This window comes from Vulpes lagopus, chromosome 3 (assembly GCF_018345385.1).
Source record: "Vulpes lagopus strain Blue_001 chromosome 3, ASM1834538v1, whole genome shotgun sequence".
In the NCBI taxonomy this organism is placed as follows: domain Eukaryota; kingdom Metazoa; phylum Chordata; class Mammalia; order Carnivora; family Canidae; genus Vulpes; species Vulpes lagopus.
Window position 1 is genome coordinate 144,757,538 of NC_054826.1, and position 23,811 is coordinate 144,781,348.

A 23,811-nucleotide genomic window follows, 5' to 3' on the forward strand; every position below is an offset into this window, starting at 1 on the left:
GGTTAGTGTAACATATAGAAAGTTTCTTTTTCTTTTTTTAAGATTTTATTTATTTGAGAGAGAGAGAGGGAGAGAGAGAGAAAGAAAGAGAGAGAGAGAGGAGGGGGAGATGCTGGGGAAGAGGCACAGAGCTTGATGCAGGGCTTGATCTCAGGACCCTGATGACCTGAGCTGAATCAAGAGTTGGACATCCAACCAACTGAGCCACCCAGTCACCCCTATTTCTGGGGGTTCTATTTTAATAATTTGCTTTACAGTGTAATGGGCCAAATAGGTTAGGTGGCCAATAGGGCCTTGTAGGTTTAGGTTATTATAGTTCATTTTGATTGGGTCCATTTACATTAAGTAAAGAAAGGCCTGTTCTATCCATATATGTGAGTATTAAAAATACAGCCTTTAAAAAAAAAATACAGCCTTTATCTTAGTTCCTCAGATATTCAGATCAAGTCAGTCAGTTTTCCTGTGTTTCTGGCACCTGCAAATAAATGTTAATAATGTTGTTCTATCCTGTGGGGTACAGCTTTTATTTGACCTTTTATTTTACTTAAATTTTTATTTAAATTCCAGTTAACATACAGTGTGATATTAGTTTCAGGTGTACAATACAGTGATTCAGCATTTCCATACAACACCTGGTGCTCATCACAAGTGCATTCCTTAATCCCCATCACCTATTTAATCCATCAGCCTGCCAACCTCCCCTCTGGTAACCATCAGTTTGTTCTCTATAGTTAAGGGTCTGTTTCTTGGTTTGCCATTCTCTCACTCTCTCTCCCTTTTTCCCCTTTGCTCTTTTGTTTTTAAATTCCATGTGAGTAAAACCCTATGGTATTTGTCTTTCTCTGATATATGTCACTTAGCATAATACTCTCTAGCTCCTTCCATGTCATTGCAAATGGAAGAATGACCTGTTTAATCTGTTCTGTCATCGTGTGATGATGAGGGTGTCTGTCTCCTATCATAAATCATAGTTAATAGTCTTAATTTCATTATTATATTAGAGCTTTCCCAGATATTTTTCATGGAGATGTCTTAAGGGACATCTTAGGGACATATTAAGTATAAGCCATCTTAATCTCCATGTTGCTACTATCCTGTCAAACAAAGATCTTGGTAAATTAGTACTGTTTTTTCCAAATGCTCTAAAATGTTGATTAACTTTAGCGTCTGTGGTATTGGGTCCAGGTTGTGCCCTCTCACTTCCTGTGAGGATCAGGTTAGTCCTACTTGAGACTAATAGCCAACTGGGTTTTTGTGCCCACATCAGTCTCTGGGAATCCCATTCTAATTTTTGTCATTTCTTTTCTGGAATAAGCTCTCCCTCTAGTGACTCTGATTTGTAGTTTTGTCTGTTTTCATAGCCCTAGCATCTAGTAAGTTAAAATTACCAGGGCCAAAAGGATTTAAAAAATCATCATTCCTCAGTGTGTGGGTGGTTGTCCTTAAGAGCAAAAGGCTCTGGGTTTCCTCCTACTCTGGAGATCACTTTTTTTGTGCTAGCCCTTTTCCTTTCTTCCTTTCAGCATCTGTTACTGAATGCACCTAATAAGAGCATTGGAATGTCTTCCTTTGTGGCTCTTTTTCAAGTTAAACTCTACCCCCAATATGAGGCTTGAACTCATGACCCCAAGATCAAGAGCCATATGTTCCACTGACTGAGTCAGCCAACTACACACCTCGTTGCTGTTTGTTAATATTGGATATAACTTACTGGGTTGAGTGATCAGGCCACAATTTTGAGTTATCTTATTTTTAAGATTGGTCCAGACTAAATCATCAGTGGGTCTTCAGGGGTCCTAAGAAGTTAACATATAATCCATCCTCCCCCTAAGCCATGTCTTGAGTAATTTTGGTAGGGTTAGTGAGTGAGGCATATTTGCTATTGTCTTGCCTTTCACAACAGTGTTCAAAGTATGTTTTATTAATAGAGATGTGTTGATGATGTTCATACATTGTTGGGAGAAGTCTGGTTATTGGAGAGGGCTATTGTGGGGTAACTGACATCTGCCTAATTCTAAGCCCTCAACTACACAAATGCACAAATTCCCGGTGAAGGCAGATCTGGAAGACACTGGACTGCCTTGCTAGGGTGGGGTCAGGCAACTGGCCCCGGACCTGTTTCCTTCTATAAAGGACATCTGGGAGCCTTGATTACTGGAGAACCCCAGAACCCCATCAGGCACTTAGTCCAACTGGAGACTGATTATCTCCAGTTTAAGCTGTGATATTTGGGGGTGGAATCCCTTCATTCTGGAGGGTATGCAGGTGGTTGGGGACCAACCAGAGCTCCCCAGGCCCGGAGGGCCCCAGGTGCTCAAGGGCAGCTGAAAAGGGGCGCACTGTGCATGCACAGGCTGCACAGGTCAAGGAAGGCAGGGAATTAGAACTGTGTGTGTATATCAGGAGAGTCCAGGTGTCAAGAGTAGGCTTTTGGGGATCCATGACATCTGCCTAAATCTAAGTCCTAACTGCACAAGAGCACATATTCTTTCTGCAGGCAAGGCTGGAAGGATCTAAACTGTTTTGCTGGGTTGGGGCCAAGTGGGATAGCTAGGGTACCCTTCATTAAGCAATTACTGGGAGGCTTGATTACTGGTTTCCAGGAAGAAAATATTTTTCTTCCATTAAAGTTTTTTTCTAACTGGTCTAAAAACTGAATTGACATAAAACAGATTAATAGGTGAAAAAAAAAACCCCAGAGTTTTATTATGTATGCATGGGGACCCAGCAATGAAATTGAGACCCAAAGAACAACCAAAGCTTTTGTACATTTTAGACAAAGAAATATATATCGGTGAGGGATTAACAGGAAAATTGTGTTCTTGTGTTCAGGAGCTTCAGTTAGTAAGAAATCCTAAATAGGCTTTGGGCTGAGGTAATAAATTAGTAAAAGTAACAAGGCTTGTTTATACAGACTTCTCAGCCCTGAATTCCTTATCTCTGACTATAAGCATGTCTTTCTACCTCTTGGTGCACAGAGACTACCCTTTCATTGGGACAGAGGAGGGTCAGAGTGTTCTTCAAGCACTGACTATTTCTTTAAAAACTTTAATTCAAAATAATCAATATGCCAAAGTAGCACATTTTGAGGTAACTTGCCCTGGGCCCCTTGACTTCCCTCCTTTGAAACTTCCCAGAAGTTCCAAGCACTAAAAACTGGTAGATTATTCCATCTCATTGAACCACTGCCTTAGTTCTGAAAATGAGTTCAGTTAAACTAATTTCAGGTGGCAGTGATGCAGGTATGTTCCCAAAGTTAGGGCTTTGGTTCAATATCAGTATTAAATAAGAGGCATTTCTATGGAAATAAAGAAAAATAATGGTTAATGAGTGGAGCAAATAACATATCAGTTTCTGAGTTCTAAGGTAGCCAGTTGAGAAGATTTCTAGATGTCAGGATTGAAGCATCTTTAGATGGAGTGAGGGCAGGCAGTGGTAACCTGATAAATTTTCCTAGTTTGCAGTTTAGATGTCTCTGGTAATCATTTTTATGGCCAGAGAGCAACAGACATGAAGATTCTCTATATATGAGCTATTGTGGTGATTTCTCTGAAGTTTACAATAAGTTGTTCATATTCAATAGTTTGTAAGGCTTCAGGAAAAAGAGCAGTTTTAGTTTTCAATAATTTCAAATAAAAGGTGGGAGAAAATTGGAAATGTTAGTTTGGATATTGTAGTCAGAAGAGCATTTTTATTTTTCAATAATTTCAAATAAAAGGTGGGAAAAAATTGGAAATGTTAGTTTGGATATTGTAGTCAGACATTGGAGGAACTAGAAAGATTCAGGATCTAGTCTAGTTTACAGAAAATAGAACCTGAACGATAATGAGCAGAACTAGAATCTAATATGCGTAAGTATATATTGTAGTTTCTTTTTTAAAAGATTTTATTTATTTATTCATGAGAGACACAGAGAGAAAGAGGCAGAAACACAAGCAGAGGGAGAAGCAGGTTCCATGCAGGGAGCCCAATGTGGGACTCGATCCTGGGTCTCCAAGGTCACGCCCTGGGCCGATAGCAGAGCTCAACCACTGAGCCATCCAGGCATCCCTATATTGAAGTTTCAACTGAAACATAATGCTTCTCTCCATAGTTACCCTGATTTCTATCAATGATAATCACATTAAGAATAATTTTAAGTCTAATTTCAATAAGCTTGGCTTGATTGTTTACATCCGTGCAGAAAGAATAGTGGTTTATCATATAGACTCTTTTCAATCTGCTTTGCTGAAACTTTTCTTTCTTTCTTTTTTTTTTTTTTTGAACTTTTCATAAACGATCTCAGATTGAACTTTTAACAGCCTTTCCAAGTAAGAAGCCAAGCCAAATACTTGCCATCAGACTTCACCTGCAAAAGCTATAGATTTGGGTTACTTCCTGTCTTTTAGAGGTTCTTAAAATATCATGAGGTTCTTGATCCTACTAGGAAGTACTTTGCTCACTCAGCAAGGATGCTAGGAAGCCTGTAAGCAAGGTATCAAGCTGATATTTGCAAAGGGTTTATTGACTCCATACAGTCAACCTTAGTCCTAAAAGCTGTCTTGTTATATCTGAATCTATGCATGTCTCTTTCGGGTATTATATTCCAGTCAAAGCCTTGTTATATATCCAGTGTTTCCAACTGTGTCCTGTTACAAGGAGAAAAAATTGTTATTGAAATTATGCAAATAAATATATTGCCATGAAAATATAAGAATACTCATTGAAAGTTTCCAAATTCTGGAGGGATTGGGTAGGAAAAGATAAATTATTCATTTCTGCTTATAAAGGTGTAATTTACCAAATTGCTGTAGGTCATAGCTTAAGAGAAAATATTTTCTTATATTTGGAAAACAAAAGATTAAAACCTAGCAATTATTCAAACAAAAAGTCATACAAATTATAACCATACTCCTCAGTTTATTCAGTCTTACATAATTAATTTTTGTTCATCTTGATCTTTTGTTAGTCTTATGAAGCCATCAGTTTCTCCATTAGAGTTCTATAAATTCTTACAGTTTAATGGTATGATCTTAAAGTTATCAGAGACCTGTATTCTAGAGTACTTGTCAGAGTTTTTTCCCTAACTTTCCTTGAAGATGAAGAAGTCTTGCAAAAATATCAGAGTAAAATGATAACTCATTTTTAATCAATTTATTTTAATCTTAGCCAGCTTGACCATACATTAAAATTCCTTTTTCTTTTTTTTTTTTTTAAGATTTTATTTATTTATATATAGAGACACAGAGAAAGAATGAGAGGCAGAGACACAGGCAGAGGGAAAAGCAGGCTCCATGCAGAGAGCCTGAGGCGGAACTCGATCCAGGGTCTCCAGGATCACGCCCCGGGCTGCAGGCTGCGCCAAACCGCTGCGCCACCGGGCTGCCCCATACATTAAAATTCCTTTTTAAAAAATCCTTTTTCATAAACCTTTTACAACTTTCTTTCTTCTTTCCCTCCTTTTTTTTTTTTTTTCTTTCTTCTTTCCAGAGTTTGTCCTAAGTCTTTCCTCTTTAAGTAAACAGCCTCATTTTAGGAGAAAATTACTGACTTTGTTTCATCAACAAAAATGCATTTCAGGGATGCCTGGTGGCTCAGCGATTTAGCACCTGCCTTCAGCCCAGGTCGTGATCCTGGAGTCCCGGGATCGAGTTCCGCTTCCGGCTCCTTGCATGGACCCTGGTTCTCCCTCTGCCTGTGTCTCTGCCTCTCTCTGTGTCTCTCATGAATAAATAAATAAAATCTTTAAAAACAAATAAAAAATGCATTTCATTCCTCATATCTTCTTTTTTTTTTTAAGATTTATTTATTTATTCATTCAGAGAGAGCAAGAGAGAGGCAGAGACACAGGCACAGGGGAGAAGCAGGCTCCACGCAGGAAGCCCGATGTGGGACTCCATCCAGGGTCTCCAGGATCACACCCCAGGCTGCAGGTGGCACTAAACGGCTGCGCCACCGGGGCTGCCCTCCTCATATCTTCTTTTACCAAAAGCATTCCCCTTACTTTTCTTGCATATGGAATTTACTTTTTGAAGCCTATTTTTTGTTCATCTCTTTTTTTCTCCTGGGAGCTTTATGGTTTCAGGTCTTACAGTTAAGTCTTTAATCCATTTTGAGTTTTTGTTTTATTTTAATTCTGGAATAGATAACATATAGTGTTATATTAGTTTCAGGCATACAATAGTGATTTAACTATTCTATACATCACTCAGTGCTCCTCAAGATAAGTGTACTCTTAATCCTCTTCACCTGTTTTACACCCCGCCCCCCATAACCATAAGTCTGTTTTCTGTAATTAAGAGTTGTTTTTTTCGAACAAGGGGTGGTGGAAAGGGAGGCGGGCGGGGGGTGGGGGTGACTGGGTGACGGGCACTGAGGGGGGGCACTTGATGGGATGAGCACTGGGTGTTATGCTATATGTTGGCAAATTGAACTCCAATTTAAAAAAAAGAGTTGTTTTTTTGAGATCTTTTTTCTTCTTTGTTCATTTATTTTGTTTCTTCAAATCCACATATGAATGAAGTCATATGGTAGTTGTCTTTCTCTGATTGACTTATTTCGCTTAGCATTATACTCGTTAGATCCACCCACGTTGTTGCAAAAGGCAAGATCTCATTATTTTTATGGCTGAATAATATTCCATTGTGTGTGTGTGTGTGTGTGTGTGTGTGTGTGTGTGTGTGTGTCAGTGTCACATCTTCTTTATGCATTCATCTAACAATGGACACTGGGGCTGCTTCCGTATCTTGGCTATTGTAAATAATGCGGCTAAAAACATAGGGGTGCATGTAAACCTTTTGGATTAATGTTTTCGTATTCTTTGGTTAAATACCTAGTAGTGCCATTACTGAATCATAGGGTAGTTCTATTTTTACCTTTTACCCTCCTGTTTCCACAGTGGCTGCACTACTTTGGATTCCCATTGACAGTGCTAAAGTATGCCTTTTTCTCCACATTCTTGCCAACATCTGTATTGTGTGGTGATTTGGTTTTCTACATAGAATATCATGTTGTCTGCAAAGAGAGTTTGACTTCTTTGCTGACTTGGATGCCTTTTATTTCTTTTTGTTGTCTGATTGCTGAGGCTAAGACTTCCAGTACTATACTGAACAACAGTGGTGACAGTGACATTACTGTCATGTTCCTGATCTTGGTGAGAAAACTCTCAATTTTTCCCTATTGAGAATGATATTCACTGTGGGTTTTTTGTATATGGCTTTTATGATACTGAGGTATGTTCCTTCTATCCCTACACTACAGAGCTTTTATCAAGAAACAATGCTGTATTTTGTCAAATGTGTTTTCTGCATCTATTGAAAGGATCTTTTGGTTCTTGTCCTTTTATTAATGTAGTGTATCACATTGATTGATTTGTGGATGTTGAACCACCCTTACAGCCCTTAAATCTCACTTGGTCGTGGTGAATAATCCTTTTAATGTAGTGTTGAATCCTATTGGCTAGTATCTTGATGAGAATTTCTGCATCTATTTTCATCAGGGATATTGGTCTGTAATTCTCATTTTTGTCTATTTCACTGACTCACTCTTCTACTTCATTTATCCTAGCTGTTAGGGCCTCTGTTTTTTGACTGCATCTCAGTAATAGCATTTTAAATTTTAATTTCTAATTTTCAATTAGATTTTAGTTCTTTTATTTCTACAGTAAAGGATTCTCTAGTGTTTTCTATGCTTTTTTTTTTTAAGCACAGCTAGTATCTTTATAACCACTGTTTTGAATTCTAATTCCAACATCTTACTTATATCCATACTGATTAAATCCCTGGCAGTGAATACTTCCTCCTGTTCTTTCTTTTGGGTGAGTTTCTCCATCTTGTCATTATGTCCAGAAAAGAATAGAAGAAAGAGAGAGAGGGATTAAAAATAGTAACAACAAAAATGGAAAAATTCAAACAAAAAAAAACCAGAAGAAAACAGAAACAAAATAAAATGAGAAAAATTCAAACAAGAAATTAAACAGAACAAAACAATAAACTGGATCCTGGGTATATTTTGGTCTGTTTGTTAAAAGAAACTAGATCCCAAAATAGGAGGGAAAGAAAAACATGTATATGCAAAAATACAATAAAATACAATGAAAGGAACATTTTATATATATATATATATATATATATATATATAATATATATATACACATTATATATAATGTCTATATAAAAACAAAATTGAAAAAAATAAAACTGAAAGATTAAAGAAGAATAAAACCCCATGAGTGCTATACCATGTACTCTCTCCCCCCCCACCCCCATCAGAAACTTCATCTGGCGAGCTGTTCCTGCTTGTCTTCTGGGGCAGGGCCTGATGGTTTGGGGGACTCTGGGTGCCTTTGCACTTGTGGCAATATGGGCGGGGCATTGTAATTCCCTTCTGGCTTGCCAAAAGTTTCCGTGGAGAAACCTGCTGCTAACCTTACTGGTCTACCCTTCTAAGTTAGGGACTTCTTTGGTGTAAGTGGCCCCAGATTGCACTGTGAGGCACTGTTTTGTTCCGAGGTGTTCAGCACTGATGGGATGAGAATGGCGCTGTCCCACTCTAGCCCCAGAGCTGAAAGTTTGCACCCCCTGCTCTTCAACGAGCCCTCGCAGGGAAGCAGTCCATCACTTTGGTCTTCCTGGTTTCTGTCCCATCTCTGTGTTCACCCAGCCTGTGACCAGCGTTTTTATCTCAAGCCCACGACTCAGTTTTGAGTCCCCAGACTTTAGGGACTCCTGCTGTGTGGAGTGAGCTGAGGGAGAGGGTCTTCCTGTGTGGAGCCTTTTGCTGGGCCTCCGCCTGGAGGGAGCCCACAGGATCATGTAGGTTCCCAGTTTAGGGCCAGGCCTGCAGGAAGCAGGCGCCTAGCTGGACGTGCTGCTTTCAGCTGGCTTCCTTCCTGGCTGTCCTTTTTGTGACCCCAGGGATCCTGAGACCAGGCGGTCCCTGGGATTCTGCTCCTCTTCACTACCTGAGCACCTTTAAGCCAATGACTTACCTGCCATAGCAGACTTGTAGAAGTTCTGATCTGGTGTCCTGATGTGTATAATACTTTGCAGTAGTGTCCTTCAGCAGGCTCCTTCTCCCGGGGGGGTATCTTTTGATATGATGCCCTGGATTCATGTCTCCACTCTTTCTACCTTCCAAAAAGTGGTTGCTTGTCTATTTGTAGAATTGCAGCATTTCTTTTCTCAGATCTCCGATTGATTTCACAGGTATTCAGAATGATGTGACAACTATCTAGCTGAATTCCAGGGAACATACTAACTTAGGGTCCCCTACTCCTCCACCATCTTAACTCCTCCTCCTATTACATCTTTTTTTTTTTTTTCTTTTTTTCCTATTACATCTTCTTGTTGAATAGTCCCCTTTGTTGTGATATAGTGTTCTTCTTCATCTCTTGTTACATTCTTTGGTTTAAAATCTAGTTTGATATAAGCGTCGCTACTCTGGCTTTCTTGTGACATCCATTTACATGATAAATATCTCTCCTTCCCCTCATTTTCAATCTGCGGGTGTCTTTAGGTCTAAAATGAGTCTCATTTAGGCAGCATATATGGGTCTTGTTCTTCTTTTTTTTGTTTTGATCTATTCTGACACCCTATGTCTTTTGATTGGAACTTTTAATCCATTTACTTTCAGAGTAATTAATTATTGAGGGCAGCCTGGGTGGCTCAGTGGTTTAGCGCTGCCTTCAGCCCGGGGCATGATCCTGGAGACCCGGGATCAAGTTCCATATCGGGGTCCCTGCATGGAGCCTGCTTCTCCCTCTGCCTGTGTCTCTGCCTCTCACTTTCTCTGTGTCTGTCATAAATAAATAAAATCTTAAAAAAAGAAGAGTAATTATTGACAGATACATATTTAGTGTCATTTTATTACTTGCTCAGTCATTGTTTCTGGAGATTTTCTCTGTCCCTTTGTTGTCTTTGTCACCTTTGGTCTTTCTTTTCCACTCAAGAGTCCCTTTTAATATTTCAGGGCTGGTTTAGTGGGCATGAACTCCTTTAGTTTTTGTTTGGGAAACTCTTATCTCTCCTTCTATTCTGAATAGTAGACTTGCTGGATAGAGTATTCTTGGCTGCACATTTTTTCCACTCAGGACTTTGAATATATCATGGAATTCCCTTCTGGCTTGCCAAAAGTTTCTGTGGAGAGACCTGCTGCTAACCTTACTGGTCTACCCTTCTAAGTTAGGGACTTCTTTGGTCTTGCTGCTTTTAGGATTTTTTTATTACTATATTTTGCAAATTTAACTGTAATATATCTTGATGTTGGCCTGCTTTTGTGGGTTTTGATGGGAGTTCCCTGTGCCTCCTGGATTTGGATATCCATTTCCTTGCCCAGATTAGGGAAGTTTTCAGCTACAATTTGCTCAAATAAACCTTCTGCCCCCTTTTCCCTCTCTTCTTTTGGGGCTCCCATGCTACTAATGTTACTATGTTTGATGGTGTCACTGACTTCCCTAAGTCTACTTTTGTGATCCAAATTGCTTTTTCTCTTTTGTTCAGCTTCATTATTTTCCATAATTCTGTCTTCCCTATCGCTTATACATTCCTCTCCTTCTCCCATCCTTGTAGTCATTACATCCAATCAGTTTTGAACTGTAGTTACTGCATTTTTCATTTCGGCCTGATTGTTTTTTATCTTTTTTTTTTTTAATCTCTGTGGTAAGGGTCTCCCTGGTGTCTTCCATGCTTTTCTGCAGCCCAGCAAGTATCCTATGGTTATTGTTTTAAATTCTGGATCAAACATATTACTTTTATCTGTTTGAATTAGATCCCTGGCTGTGACTTTTTCTTGTTCTGTCTTTTGGGATGAATTCCTCGGTCTGGGCATTTTGTCTAGGTCTCTGTCTTCTTCTGTGTTAGTTTTCCTGCCCCTGAAAGTAATGGTTTTATGAAGAAGAGGTCATATAATGTCCAGGGCCTCTCGCTCTGGGAAGTGTCTCTGGTGTGTGCTGTGTGCACTCTGCTGCTCTACCCCTCAGATCAGTGGTCTGTAGAGTTTCTACCAGCCGGCAGCGGGGAGTTTGGGCCTTGGCCAGAGTGTGGCAAGTTTCAACTAGGTGCGTTCTGGTCTCTTTGCTAAAGGAGACCTGATGCTACTTCCACGAAAACTGAAGTTTTGTAGAACCCTATGGTCAGTAGATGTGATGTGTGCACGGGTTTGTGCTGGCCTTCTGAGGGGGGGCCCATTGCGCTGGCCCTCACACACATTTGCTCAAGAAAAGTAGCACCAGTAAAGCACAGGGGGGGCCTGGGGAAGAATGTGGTGTAAGCAGGTTAGACAGCTAGGACTGGCTTCTGCTGCTTATTGAAGTTGGCTTGTGCTAAGAGGAAAGGGAGGGAAATGGTGCTAGCCTACTCTGTGGAGGAGAGTCCATGCTTGCTGCTCTCAGGGAAGCACTTTCTGAGGAGCAAATAATTTCCCCTTCTGCGTCACAGGCATTTTTCACATCACTGATTTCACTCTGTCTCTGGATTGGTTGCCTATCTGGTGCAACAATGCACCTGGGCTCTACCTCAGCCAGGCCTGCTGACTTTTAAAATGCCAAACTTCGGAGACCTAGTGTGGTGGGGACTTTCACCAGTCCTCTGGGAAAGGGTTTCACCCTGCTGGAACTGATGCTGGTTTGAACCAGAATGGCTGTCCCTTCAGAGCACAGGGGCATGGGACTTGGAGAAAGCAAGCTAAACAGCTAGTGTCCCAGTTACTGCCCTTAACAGGTGTCTCTATACCTATCATAAGGGGCAGGGAAGAGAAATGGTGCCCACTGTTTTTTTTTTTTTTTTTTTTTTTCCCCAGATGCAATGCCACCTCTCACAGATGTGCTCCAAAAAGTACAGTTTCTTCCCATGCCCTTTAGGTGATCCTCAGATTGTCAGCCTGCCCTGGGGTTGTATGACTGCCTCCACTCCAGGAGTAGGGCAGCAACCTCCAGGCTCTATCCCAGCCACGCCCAGGGACCTCGAAAACTCATCTTTGAGCCCCGCTGGTTGCAAAACTCAAAAAATTCAGTCCCTCTTATTTTCCCAGCCATCGGCTTTGGGGAAGTGTTCTCCTTGTGCAGATTGCTGTGAGCTCCACTGTCTCTCTTGCCTTTCTCCATGACTGGGGCTGCCTCCCCTCTACAGACTTGTAATGTTTCTCTCCCAAACACTTCCTACCTTCCTTGAAGTGGACCCTTCTCTCCCTGTAGTTGTGCAGTTTGTTCTATCAATCCTCAGGTTGATTTTTTAAAAATATTTTATTTATTTATTCATGAGAGACACACAGAGAGAGGCAGAGACACAGGCAGAGGTAGAAGCAGGCACCCTGTGGGGAGCCGGATGTGGGTCTGATCCCAGAACCATGGGATCACGTTCTGAGCCAAAGGCAGACGCTCAACCGCTGAGCCACCCAGGCATCCCATCCCCTTTAGATTTTTTAGTATTTAGGCAACCCACACTTAATGGCATAAGAGTCATTTGGTAATTATATAACCTTCTTTTTATATCTCTGGATTTTTCTTGCTAATATTTCTTTGAGAATTTCTGTGTCTACGTCAGAGGTCGAAAACTTTTTTGTTGAAAGGCCGAATAGTAAATATTTTAGACTTTGTGGCCATGTAGTCTTTGTCACAATTATTCAGTCTGCTGCTATAATGCAAAAGCAGTTATAGACAACATATAACCAAAAAAAAATTAAGATTTATTTTAGAGAAAAAACATGTGCACAAATACAAATGGGGTGAAGGGCAAAGGGAGAAGGAGAGAGAGACTCAAGCAGACTCCATACCAAGTGTGGAGCCCAATTTGGGGTTCAGTCTCATGACCGCAAGATCATGACCTGAACTGAAATCAAGAGTCTGTGGCTTAACCCAACTGAACCACCCAAGCACCTCTCAAAGTTTATTTTCAAAAACAGGAAAAGGAGAGCCACATTTGGCTTGAGGGTTATAGTTTTCTGATCTACACTGTATGCTCACAAGGGATATCTTCTTTTCATGTACTGTTGTTAAATTTTTGTATCATTGTTACAGTTGCCTCATAAAGTAATCAGTGAACTTTCCCCTCCTCCATTTTCAGTTTCAAGTGTTAAAATTCCCTTGTCATATTTAAAAATGTCTGTAGCATCTATTGTCATAGCTAGCCCCCTTTTCATTCTAAATATTGGTTATTTGTATTCTCTCTCTTGATCAGCTTTCCTAGATCAAATAGTTTGATTAATATTTTCAATGAGTCAACTTTTAGCTGTATAGATTCTCTATTGTTTTCTGTATCACTGATTATTGTTCACTTTTTCCTTTTCTATTCACTTTAGGATTAATTTGTTCTTTGTTTTTTAATTTGTTTTCCCCCTCTAGCTTCTTAAGGTGGAAATTTAGACCACTGATTTTAAACCTTTCTTCTTTATAGAAAGGTTTCCCTCTAATTACTGCCTTAGCTGTCTCTAATACATTTTTACTTTTGTCTTCATTACCAATTAAAGATAAAATCTAAATTCCCTTTTTACACATTCTTTGACCCAAAGATTACATGCATGATTAATTTCCAAATATTTCTAGATTTTCTAGATATGTTGCTATTGAAGTTTAAGGATATTGTGGTCAGAGATATAGTCTTTTGAAATTTATTGAGACCTAAATTATGGCCCAACACATGATCTGTCAACATTCCATGTACACTTGAAAGGAATGTATATTTCACAGTTGTTAGGAGTGGTAGTCTTTATTTCTATTTTTAAAAAAGATTTGTTTTAGAGAGACAGAGAGAGAGAGAGAGCTGGAGGGAGAGGCAGAGGGAGAGAACCAGACTCCCCACTGATCATGGAGCCTGGCCCAGGGCTTGATCCCATGACCATGAGATCATGACCAGAGCCAGAATCAAGAGTTGGATGCTCAACAAACTGGACCATCCAGGCACCCAGGAATGGTATTCTTTAAATGTCAATTAAGTCCAGTTAGTTGATAGTTATGTTCAAATCTATATCCTTATTTTCTTTTTGTCTCTTATTCTTTAAATTACTGGAAAATAGAGGTTAAACTCCCACTATGATTGTGGATTTTTCTATTTCTCTCTTTAGTTTTGTTAGTTTTTACTTTATGTGTTCTGAAATCTGTTAATTGGTGTATACACATTTAGGAGTATGTCTTTCTACTGAAAAGGCTCTTTTACCATTATGAACAACATTCTTTATCTTCACTAATACTTCTTTCCTGAAGTCTGCTTTGTCAGGAATTGCCTCTTGTTTGCCTGGCACATCTTTTTCTATACCTTTTACTTGTAACCAGTATTGTCTTTATATGTAAGGTGTGTCTCACTGTTTCTGGTCAGTAATCAGCCTTTTGATTCATTGCTCCCTATGTGAGACTTTTTTCTCTGTTTGTTGTTAAGATTTTCTTTCTATCTTCAGTTTTCAGGAGTTGTCACTACTATAAACCTAAGTATGATGCTTTTTTGTTAAACTTGTGGGATCTGTAGATTGTCTTTTTTCCCCCCACACCAACTTTGGTATATATTTTTAGTCATAATTCTTAAAAAAAATTTTCCTGCCTCATTTTCTTTTTATTTTCTTCTTAACAATGGCTCACATTGTCTTGGTTGCTCTGTTCATCTTTATCCAACCATTTTTCTCTGTTCTTCAGAGTTGACATTTTCTATTAATTTGTCTTTAAGTTAACTCTTATTTCCAATATGCAGATAAGGCCACACTGGGAATTTTAAATTTCAGATACAGTAATTTTTGGTTCTAGAATTTCCATTTGGTTCATTTATATTTTCTTTTTGTCTGCTGAGATTCCTCCCCCTCTGTTCATTCATTGTGTACATCTTTTCCTTTAAACCTTCAAAAGTATTTACAATAGTTGCTTTGTAGACCTTGTATGCTCATTCCAGTATCTGGGTTAACTTGAGTTGGTTTTTATTGACTGACTTTTCTCTATGTTATAGATCATGATTTTTCTATTTATGTCTGATAATTTTTATTGTATGCTGAACAGTGTGATGGATACATAAAAGTGATTCTGCCTTTCTGAATTATTTTGCTTTCCTTTAAAGAATATTGAGTTAAATTATTGGTGGATGTTCTTGATCCTCTCAGACTTGGATTTACCCTTTGGTAGGGTGTGTCTATTTTGGTTTTTATTTAGTTCTGTGGGATACCTTTATTCTAGGGCTTGATTCTTATACCCAGTGGGTGACCTTATGTGCCTAAGTTGTTCAGCAAGTATCCTCCTCTGGACAGGCTGGAACTCCAACATTCCCTAGGAGTATGCAAGTTCTGGTATCTCCTGTCCACTCAGCCTAATAGCAGCCATTCTCTATTATGTCTTGCCAATTTTCATCCTGTACATGTAAAGTCTACCTTTACAGGGACTTGAGGGAAACTCTCAGTCTTCTGTGCCTACCCTTTGTATAAAGCTTCCTCATCTCTGGTATTCTGCTCCACAAGTTCTAGCCATCATAGCAACTCCAAACTCTGATATCTGCCTCAGCTCAGCATGAATACCACTCCACTCAGGCTTTCTCTCCCTGTACCAGAGTTGTAACTGGGGAAGTCTGCATCCAGGTTTCCCTGGGCGAACAATGGAGTTAATCTGAAATTTTCCTTCTTTTAAGGATTATAGTCTTGTGCTACCCGTTTCTCAATGCCTAAAAAGAACTGCCTTGCATGTTTTGTCCAGTTTTATAATTGTTTAGGACATGAGGGCAAGACAAATACCAATAGTTCTCTCATGGATTTAAGGATCCTACTCAAAGTCCATATTCTTAACCACATTATATTACCTCTATCATGGGATTCCACATTATAGGAAAAACCATTAAATGGAAAGTATACACACACACACACACATATTTATTTAAGATTTATCCATTTGTTTTAGAGAGAAAGAGACAGAGCGTGAGTGGGGGGAGGGACAGAGGGAGAGTGAGAGAATCTTAAACAGACTCCCCGCTAAGCATGGAGCTCTGAAGTCAGGTTCAATCCTATGACCCTGAGATCACAATCTGAACCAAAATCAAGAGTTGGATGCCAAATAAACCGAGCCACCAGGTGCCCCAGATATACGTTCTTTTTTTTTTTTAATTTTATTTATTCATGAGAGACAGAGAGAGGGAGAGACACAGGCAGAGGGAGAAGCAGGCTCCACGCAGGGAGCCCGATGTGGGACTCGATCCCGGGTCTCCAGGATCACACCCTGAGCCAAAGGCAGGAGCTTAACTGCTAAACCACCCAGGCATCCCTATACATTCTTAATAATATGGAAAAATATCAACAGGGATTAGGGAGAGAGATGAAAAGATAAGATTGTTGTCAGACAGTGAGAATGCTGGAATGTAAGATTTCATAGATGAAACACGATTAACAAGAACCTATAGGCATGGAGGGCTTAAGCAGAATAGTCTAATCGCTATGTTTTGCATGGAGAGAACAGTGACCTGACGGCCCACCAAATTATGGTCTTTGACTGCAAGAACTGGGTGAATGAAGGGATCCCTGGGTGGTTCAGCAGTTTGGCGCCTGCCTTTGGCCCAGGGCGCGATCCTGGAGTCCCGGGATCGAGTCCCATGTGGGGCTCCTGGTATGGAGCCTGCTTTTCCCTCCTCCTGTGTGTCTGCCTCTCTCTCTCTCTCTCTCTCTCTCTCTCTATCATAAATAACAAATAAAATAAAATAAATCTTAAAAAAAAGAACTGGGTGAATGATGATGCAAAATAAGCAAACATCTAAACAAAAGGAAAATACGAAAGCAGGACAGGTAAATTTTGAGAAGATATCATGACTTTAGTTTTGGATAAATTTAAAGTTTTCTTTAAAAAATATCTATAGGATATGCAGGGAACTTTCTGGATAGGCCAATGAAAATACAGATCTGTTGCAAGAAAAAAATGAAGATACAGATCTGAAAGTTATTACCATAAGGATTATTACTGAAGCAACAGGTCTGGATGAGATGATGTAAGAACATGTATCTTCAGAAGAGGAAGGTAGAAGCCTAGGAAATCCCAGTGTTTTAGAGTAGGCAGATAAGTATACGAAGAATGGATATTTAAAGAAGTAAAAGGCAATACAAAGAGGCAATGTGGCTTTAGTAGTTAAGAGCATGGACTTTGGAGTCAGTTCAAATCTCAGCTGTTATAAAGTTACCATGACCATGAGAAAAATTACTTAACCTTTCTGTGCCTGTTTTCTCTTCTGTAAAACACAGTGAAAAATAATAGCACTTGCCTAATGAGAGACAATCACAATAGCTCTGGAGGCTCAGCCCCCAATCTCCTGTCCTCTCAAACTTTTAATAGCAAAGACAGGTGTATCAACAAATTTCAGTTAGCTCAACAGAGGAACAGAAAGGTTCCCTCTCTCTAACATGGCCACTTCATCTACAAAGACTTTTCCATTAGTGCATAGCTACACAGATATTCCCTATCCCATTCCAATAATAAATATGTAGAATACACTGGGTGATGTTATATGTTGGCAAATTGAATTTAAATAAAAAATTAAATATGTAGAATAATTTTTGAATTATTTTTTTAAAGATTATTTATTTATTAATGAGAGACACAGAAAGCGAGAGATAGACATAGGCAGAGGGAGAAGCAGGCTCCATGCAGGGAACTCGATGTGGGACTTGATCCCAGAACTCCAGGATCACACCCCAGGCTGAAGGCAGACATACTTAACTGCTGAACCACCCAGGCATCCTAAATATGTAGAATATTACTGAGGCAGGGTATCTTTCCACTGGAACTCTGAAGATAGTGCATGCAAACTATGCCTAAGCTATAGGATAAGAGTTTGAGGGCTTGTGTGTATTCTATTACTACCCTCTCTGTAAACTTTTCCTCAATAAACTATTTTAGATCTATATCATATGGTACTATAGTGCTGTTTTGCATGACCTCCTGGAAAGATATTACCTCACAGTTGTTCCTCATTACAAATATAGTAGTATTTGTAAAGAGTTTACAACATTGCCTGGCACGTAGTGTGCATTACATAAAGATTAGCTATTTGTTTTTAAAAGGAGAATTAGGAAAGACCAGCAATGCTCTAGAGCGAGATCAAGAGATAACACAGGAGAGCTGGTAAACAATCTCAAATGCTACCAAAAATCAAATAACGAAAACAGGATGCTAGATGTGGCAACAGTGGTAGAAGTCAGATTGTATTAGGTTAAGGATTGCTTTGGAAGTAAAGAGTAAAACACAGAATACAGAATGGTTTTTCTAAGATATTTGGTGGCAAAAAATAAAAGACAAAGTGTATTGATTAGTGCTTTTTTGCTTGCAAGTGACAGAAATCCAGTTTGAATGAGCTTTATAAAAGGGCTTACTATAAGAATATTGTGGTATCTCAAAATGCAAGGTCACTAATGTGGCTGAGTCTCAAAAGCATGTGGAACCAAGATCTTGAGTTATTCTTTTTCTTGTTCTTCTCTGTAGGTTTGTTTCATTTTCTCTCCTTCTTTGTCCAGACTAGTTGCATTGCTGCTTTGGCCCACATGGTAGGAAAGATGGCTATCAAAAACTCTGGAGTCTTGGATTTTATAGTGAAGGCATGCAAAAAGATAGTGGAGTTTGTTTGCAGTCTCAGTTTCAAAATTCCTAAGAAAAGACTCTGGCTCCACCTAAACAAAGTATCTAACCCTGGATGAATCAACAGTAGCCAGGGATTATGGAGGTGAATGGATTAGAGCACGGCTATTCCAATTGCAACTATATGTGAAATCCAATGTGATGTGGAAAAGTTCAAATAAGATAAGTATATACTATAAGGACACAGTATTTTCTTGAGTAGTAGGTATTATAAAGGTGGTGTTTTAGTTTTTGTTGTTTAGGCCACGGAAGCAATTTGAACATATTTATATGAATGAAAGAAATCAAAGGGATAGAATTAAAGATAAAGGACAAGACATGGGATATTTAATACAGTAAAATCATATAATCATATAATGAAAGAATGGAATTTAGCATACAAGTACAAGGACTGGCCATTTAGAGAAATAGGCTTTTCTGAGATAGGAGGGAAGAAAAAATGAATGCATGCTGACATAGGCAGGTCTATAAAGATGAAGGAAATTGAGGGAGATTGGACCTGAAGATCTCCTCTGAAGTATGTGGCTAAGTTATCTCTTGAAAGTATGGAAGATGCAGTAAAGCAGGTAGTTGAAAAGAATAACAAATATTAACATTCCTGTCAAGAGGAAGAGAAAGGAAGCTAAGAGGAAGAGGTTAGAGTTTGTCAAAATTAACAGTCCATCTCAGATTGGAAACTAAATTAATGAAGGTGTCAGATATATAATGTGACTAAATAATGTTCACTAGTCCATTAACAAGAGCTCATAAGGCACATGGTAGAAAGTTAGGGGAAAGGGAAATAGGGTGCTAAGAAGACTAACAATAATTTAACTCTTAGGGTCACTAGCAAGTAGCAGTAAAAAGATAAACTTTATTCTATTCCTGACAAGTAATTACAAATTCTGAAATAGTGTTATTCAAATAGTACTGTCAACATTAATGGCTTTACTATTTACATATTAGAAAAAATTAACTCCATATTATTTTTTAAGGACATATTTATATACACTTTAAATATTTGGTCTAAAGACAACAAATTTGAACTTTTGGGAGGTTTTTTAATTTGAAGGTTTAAATATGTCATCTTAATTTTGCTGCCTTTTTTTATTCTACCATAAAGCTAGCTATGTCTAAATGGGGCCATTAACCCAAAGTCCATCTCATGATACTTACAACAAATCCCTTTCTTTGAAACACATACTTGTGTCATTATGTTAAATAATTCTAATATATATATATATACATACACACACACACACACACACACCATGTATAATAACATCTATACCTCACAAAATAGATTATGTGAGGGGCGCCTGGGTGGCTCAGGGAGTTAAGCATCTACCTTCAGCTCAGGTAGGTAGGATCTTTGATCCTAGGACAGAGCCCCAGCATCAGGCTTCCTGCTTGGTGGGGAGTTGGCTTCTCCTTCTCTTTGCCCCTTCCCCATCTCATGCTTTTTTTCCTCTCATATAAATAAAATAAAATAGATTATGTAAATTTAATGAGTTAACAAATATAAAGTACCCAGAATAGTGACTGAAAAATGAATGGTAAACACTCAACAAATGCTAGCTATTTTTAGTACAATTATGAACCTGTGGCAGAATGACTTCTAAATTCATATTACTTATTTTAAAAATAAAGTATTACTAGGAAAGTAAGCAAAAAATGTTAGTCTAATTGAAAATACAAGTTAGTAAATGTACTTATTATGCATTTTAACAATTATTTTTATATAAAAAACAAAGACAAGGTAGGTGGCAAGTTTTAAACCAAAAATGAACTTTCAAAAAAAGAATAAGCTTTAGAAAACTTTGTAAAAATATACTGAAATAAAAATTTATTCAAAAGCAATAAAATAACAGCTTCTATGAAGTATGAGCTACATGTAATAAACACAGTACCAAAAATCTCATTTTTCATCACATCAATATCTTCATTTAATTACAAATTTTCTCCCTGGAATAATGCAAAAAAAAAAAAGATTAGCTTTTGAAATATCCTTGTATTAACTTAGCATTAATGTCTACTATAATAATCAGGAGCATAAATAAAGCAAGAATGGGAAATATTTACTCAATTAAGAAATATGAATCAGGGAAAGATAATAATGGACCACCTGGATTATAAAAAGCAAGTAATTCTGGTTGAGGGGCATTGGGAGGGAGTGAAAAGTTAAACTAAATTTATTTATAAAACAAAAACAGGGGGCAGCCTGGGTGGCTCATTGGTTTAACGCCACCTTTGGCCCAGGGTGTGATCCTGAGGACCTGGGATCAAGTCCTGCATTGGGCTCCCTGCATGGAGTCTGCTTCTCCCTCTGCCTGTGTCTCTGCCTCTCTCTCTCTCTCTATCTCTCATGAATAAATAAATAAAATCTTTTTTAAAAAAAGCAAAACAAAAACAGAAGACATAAGTAAGAAATTTAGACACTGGTGTCACATTATGGTTTTGACTGAGGGTACATTAAGGAAGGGAGATGAAGGGCTACATGAAAAAAAAGTGAAAAAGAAAAGGAAAAAAAGCAGGAAAGGGAAATAATGATAGAAATGTTTGCAGAAAGAAACAGCACAACATAGAGAAGTAGAAAAATACAGGGAAAAGGCCCAGGAGTTGTTGTTGTTGTTGTTGTTGTTGTTGTTGTTGTTTTAAAGAGAGAGAGAAAAGGAGAGCAAAGGGAGGGGCAGAGGGAGAAAGAGAATCTTAAGCAGGCTCTACACCCAGCACAGAGCCTGACTCTGGGCTTGATCTCATGACCCTGAGATCACGACCTGAACTGAAATCAAGAGTCAGATGTTCAACTCACAGAGCCACCTAGGACCCGAGGCCCAGGAGATACTAAAAATACAGGTCAAATACTCTTGTCATATCCTGGTCTTTACTTATTAGGCCAGGGATTTGAAAATGTTACCATGTCCTTAGGTATTACTTTTAATCCTTCTTCACCTTCTTTCCATCTCTGTTTTCCCTACAGCTGACTTTCTCAATCTTATTTTTCATCTTATTGCATGGCATATGGACCACATTTGTAAAATGGTCCTACTACTTTTCCTTTTTGGAAATAAGATAGATATAAACAATACTTCTTATAACTTCGTATTAAACTGTGAATTAGCTAATTAATCAGTATTCACAGCACAGTATTCCACCATTCAAATCTCAAACAAGAGTTTTTAACTTGATGTCTGTGAACTCCTTGATAATGTGTCCAAAATTTTGTGCATATGCAATTTTTTTGTGATTTCTGAAGCTTTTGTCAGTAGCTTTATTGTGAATGGAACTGGCAACATAGTTAACTTTTAGAAAAATCATTATTTGGGTTACAAACAGTAAAAGAGCTAACACTTATTAAATACTTCTCACACAGTAATTTCTAGGTTTTTTTCTGCTGTATCAGTGGACTTTAAAATTGCACACTTTGGAGCAGGGCTGGATTAAGACCAAACTAATGCCCTCAACACAGCCCAACAATGATGCCCCCTAACCCATCCATTGCTTAAAATAAAGAGCTTCAGGGTTCTTTACACAAATCAGTGCATGACATAAATGCCAATTGGTTAACTGGAACTCACACCATAGTCAGAAAAAAATGTAATACCTTCATATCAAACTTAGCCCCGAGTCAGTCACTCACTATACCAAAGAAAAAAGATACATTAACAGTGCACATTAAATTGCAACATAGCAGATAAAGACAATTACAAAACAATTTCCTACACTTAAGTGTGGCAGTGAAAGAGTAAAGGGCATGATAGCCAGGGCCAAAAACTATGGTGTTCCCCTTCTCTTGGTGCCCTGAACTCAAGCGTATTTTCCTCAAAGGTTAATCCAGGGCTGCTTTGGAGTCTTTGCATAAGCAGACATGTAAAGAAGTGAACAAGTAAGTAACTGGTTAAAGGTCAGACACAATCCACCTTTAATCAGATAAATTCTCTTTATACCTGACTGACATATTTGGGTTTCTTTATAACATTATATTTAAATAATAGGTTCCTTGGCTTAAAAAAAAAGTTTAAAATTTCCACTTTTAAAACACCAAGGAACACCTGGGTGGCTCAGCAGTTGAACATCTGCCTTTGGCCCAGGGCGTGATCCTGGAGTCCCAGAACCGGGTCCCACGTCGGGCTCCCTGCATGGAGCCTGCTTCTCCCTCTGCCTGTGTCTCCACCTCTCTCTCTCTCTCTCTCTCTCTCTCTCTCTCTCATATAATAAATTAAAAAATCTTAAAAAACAAAACAAAACAATGGAATGTCATACTTCAGTGTGGGTGAAATGAGCTAAGGGCTGGAAATGGCCAATAGATCAAGGTTCTACAACCCAATTTAACATATGTCAAGTTTTATATTTATTAATGCAATATACATGTAAATGACCATGAAGTTAGTCTGTCAAATCACAGCATGTCAGAGTTTCTTTCAATGATAGTAGTCTTGCTCTGAATTTTCTCACCTACGTTAAAAAAACACTCCCCAAAAAACACTGGGGGGAAACAAAGGAGTCCCTACAGAGGAGGTATTGAGATGTTTTCAGTTATCTCTCTCTTAAGAGTAAAGTTAAAATGCAAGTAATGATCATCCAAAAATTGAATAAAACCCACAGATGAGCATTTGTCAAGCATCAGTCGAGTATGGGTTCCAAAGGTGTACAGAACGGAGTTCTGAGCAACCCAAAGAACCAGCCGCTTTTGTCGAAGACAAAATTAAACCAAGACAGGTAATGCAATTGAGGCTCATGAGCTATGAGGCCCACGTGAGATTAACAATGAGTATTGACTGTGGTTAGTACATTTAAAACTCAGTAGAGCATTAAAACTAGATGTGAACAGAATTTAGCTTTGGCTGGATTTTCTAAAAAACTGGATTTAGAATTTTGCATATTTTAATTTCGCTCTGAGCTTCCATTACAACATAATGAGTATAATGACTTGAATTATTTAAATGCATCTGTTTATTCCAATGACCTACAGAGTGAGAAATCATCCCACCAATCAGTTATGTAGTAACTTTTAAGTCCTAAACTCTTAATCTCTAATTGATTAAGCAGGTACAAGACCAAACTATGTAAACAGTACTGAAGAAACTATAGACACAACTATGTAATCAGTATAACAAAAGTAGTTCAGAACATTCCAATCAACAAGAGTCCAGGGCTGGAAGTCTTCCCAGAGAATTCTACCCACACATTTAAGAAGAACTAATACCCATTCTTCTGAAGCAGTTTCAAAAATAGAAGTGGAAGGAAAACTTCCAAACTCTTTCTATGAGGCCAGCATTACC

The 23,811-nt window shown here is 38.5% G+C and overlaps 1 protein-coding gene across 3 annotated transcripts in view; it reads right to left on the bottom strand.

Annotated features, from left to right (window-relative positions):
* Positions 1-3,645: 3,645 nt before the first annotated feature.
* Positions 3,646-23,811, bottom strand: part of CCDC18 (coiled-coil domain containing 18) — a 119,418-nt gene continuing 99,252 nt past the window's right edge. The window contains exons 28-29 of one of the 3 annotated variants that reach the window (XM_041747361.1): positions 22,134-22,168; positions 20,353-20,494 (exon numbers count right to left, since the gene is read on the bottom strand). In XM_041747361.1, the coding sequence (XP_041603295.1) occupies positions 22,166-22,168 (3 nt within the window). In that variant the 3' untranslated portion in view covers positions 20,353-20,494; positions 22,134-22,165. Of the gene's footprint in view, positions 4,629-20,352; positions 20,495-22,133; positions 22,169-23,811 lie in introns of those variants that run through there. The other 2 variants (XM_041747358.1, XM_041747360.1) reach the window with 2 other exon arrangements.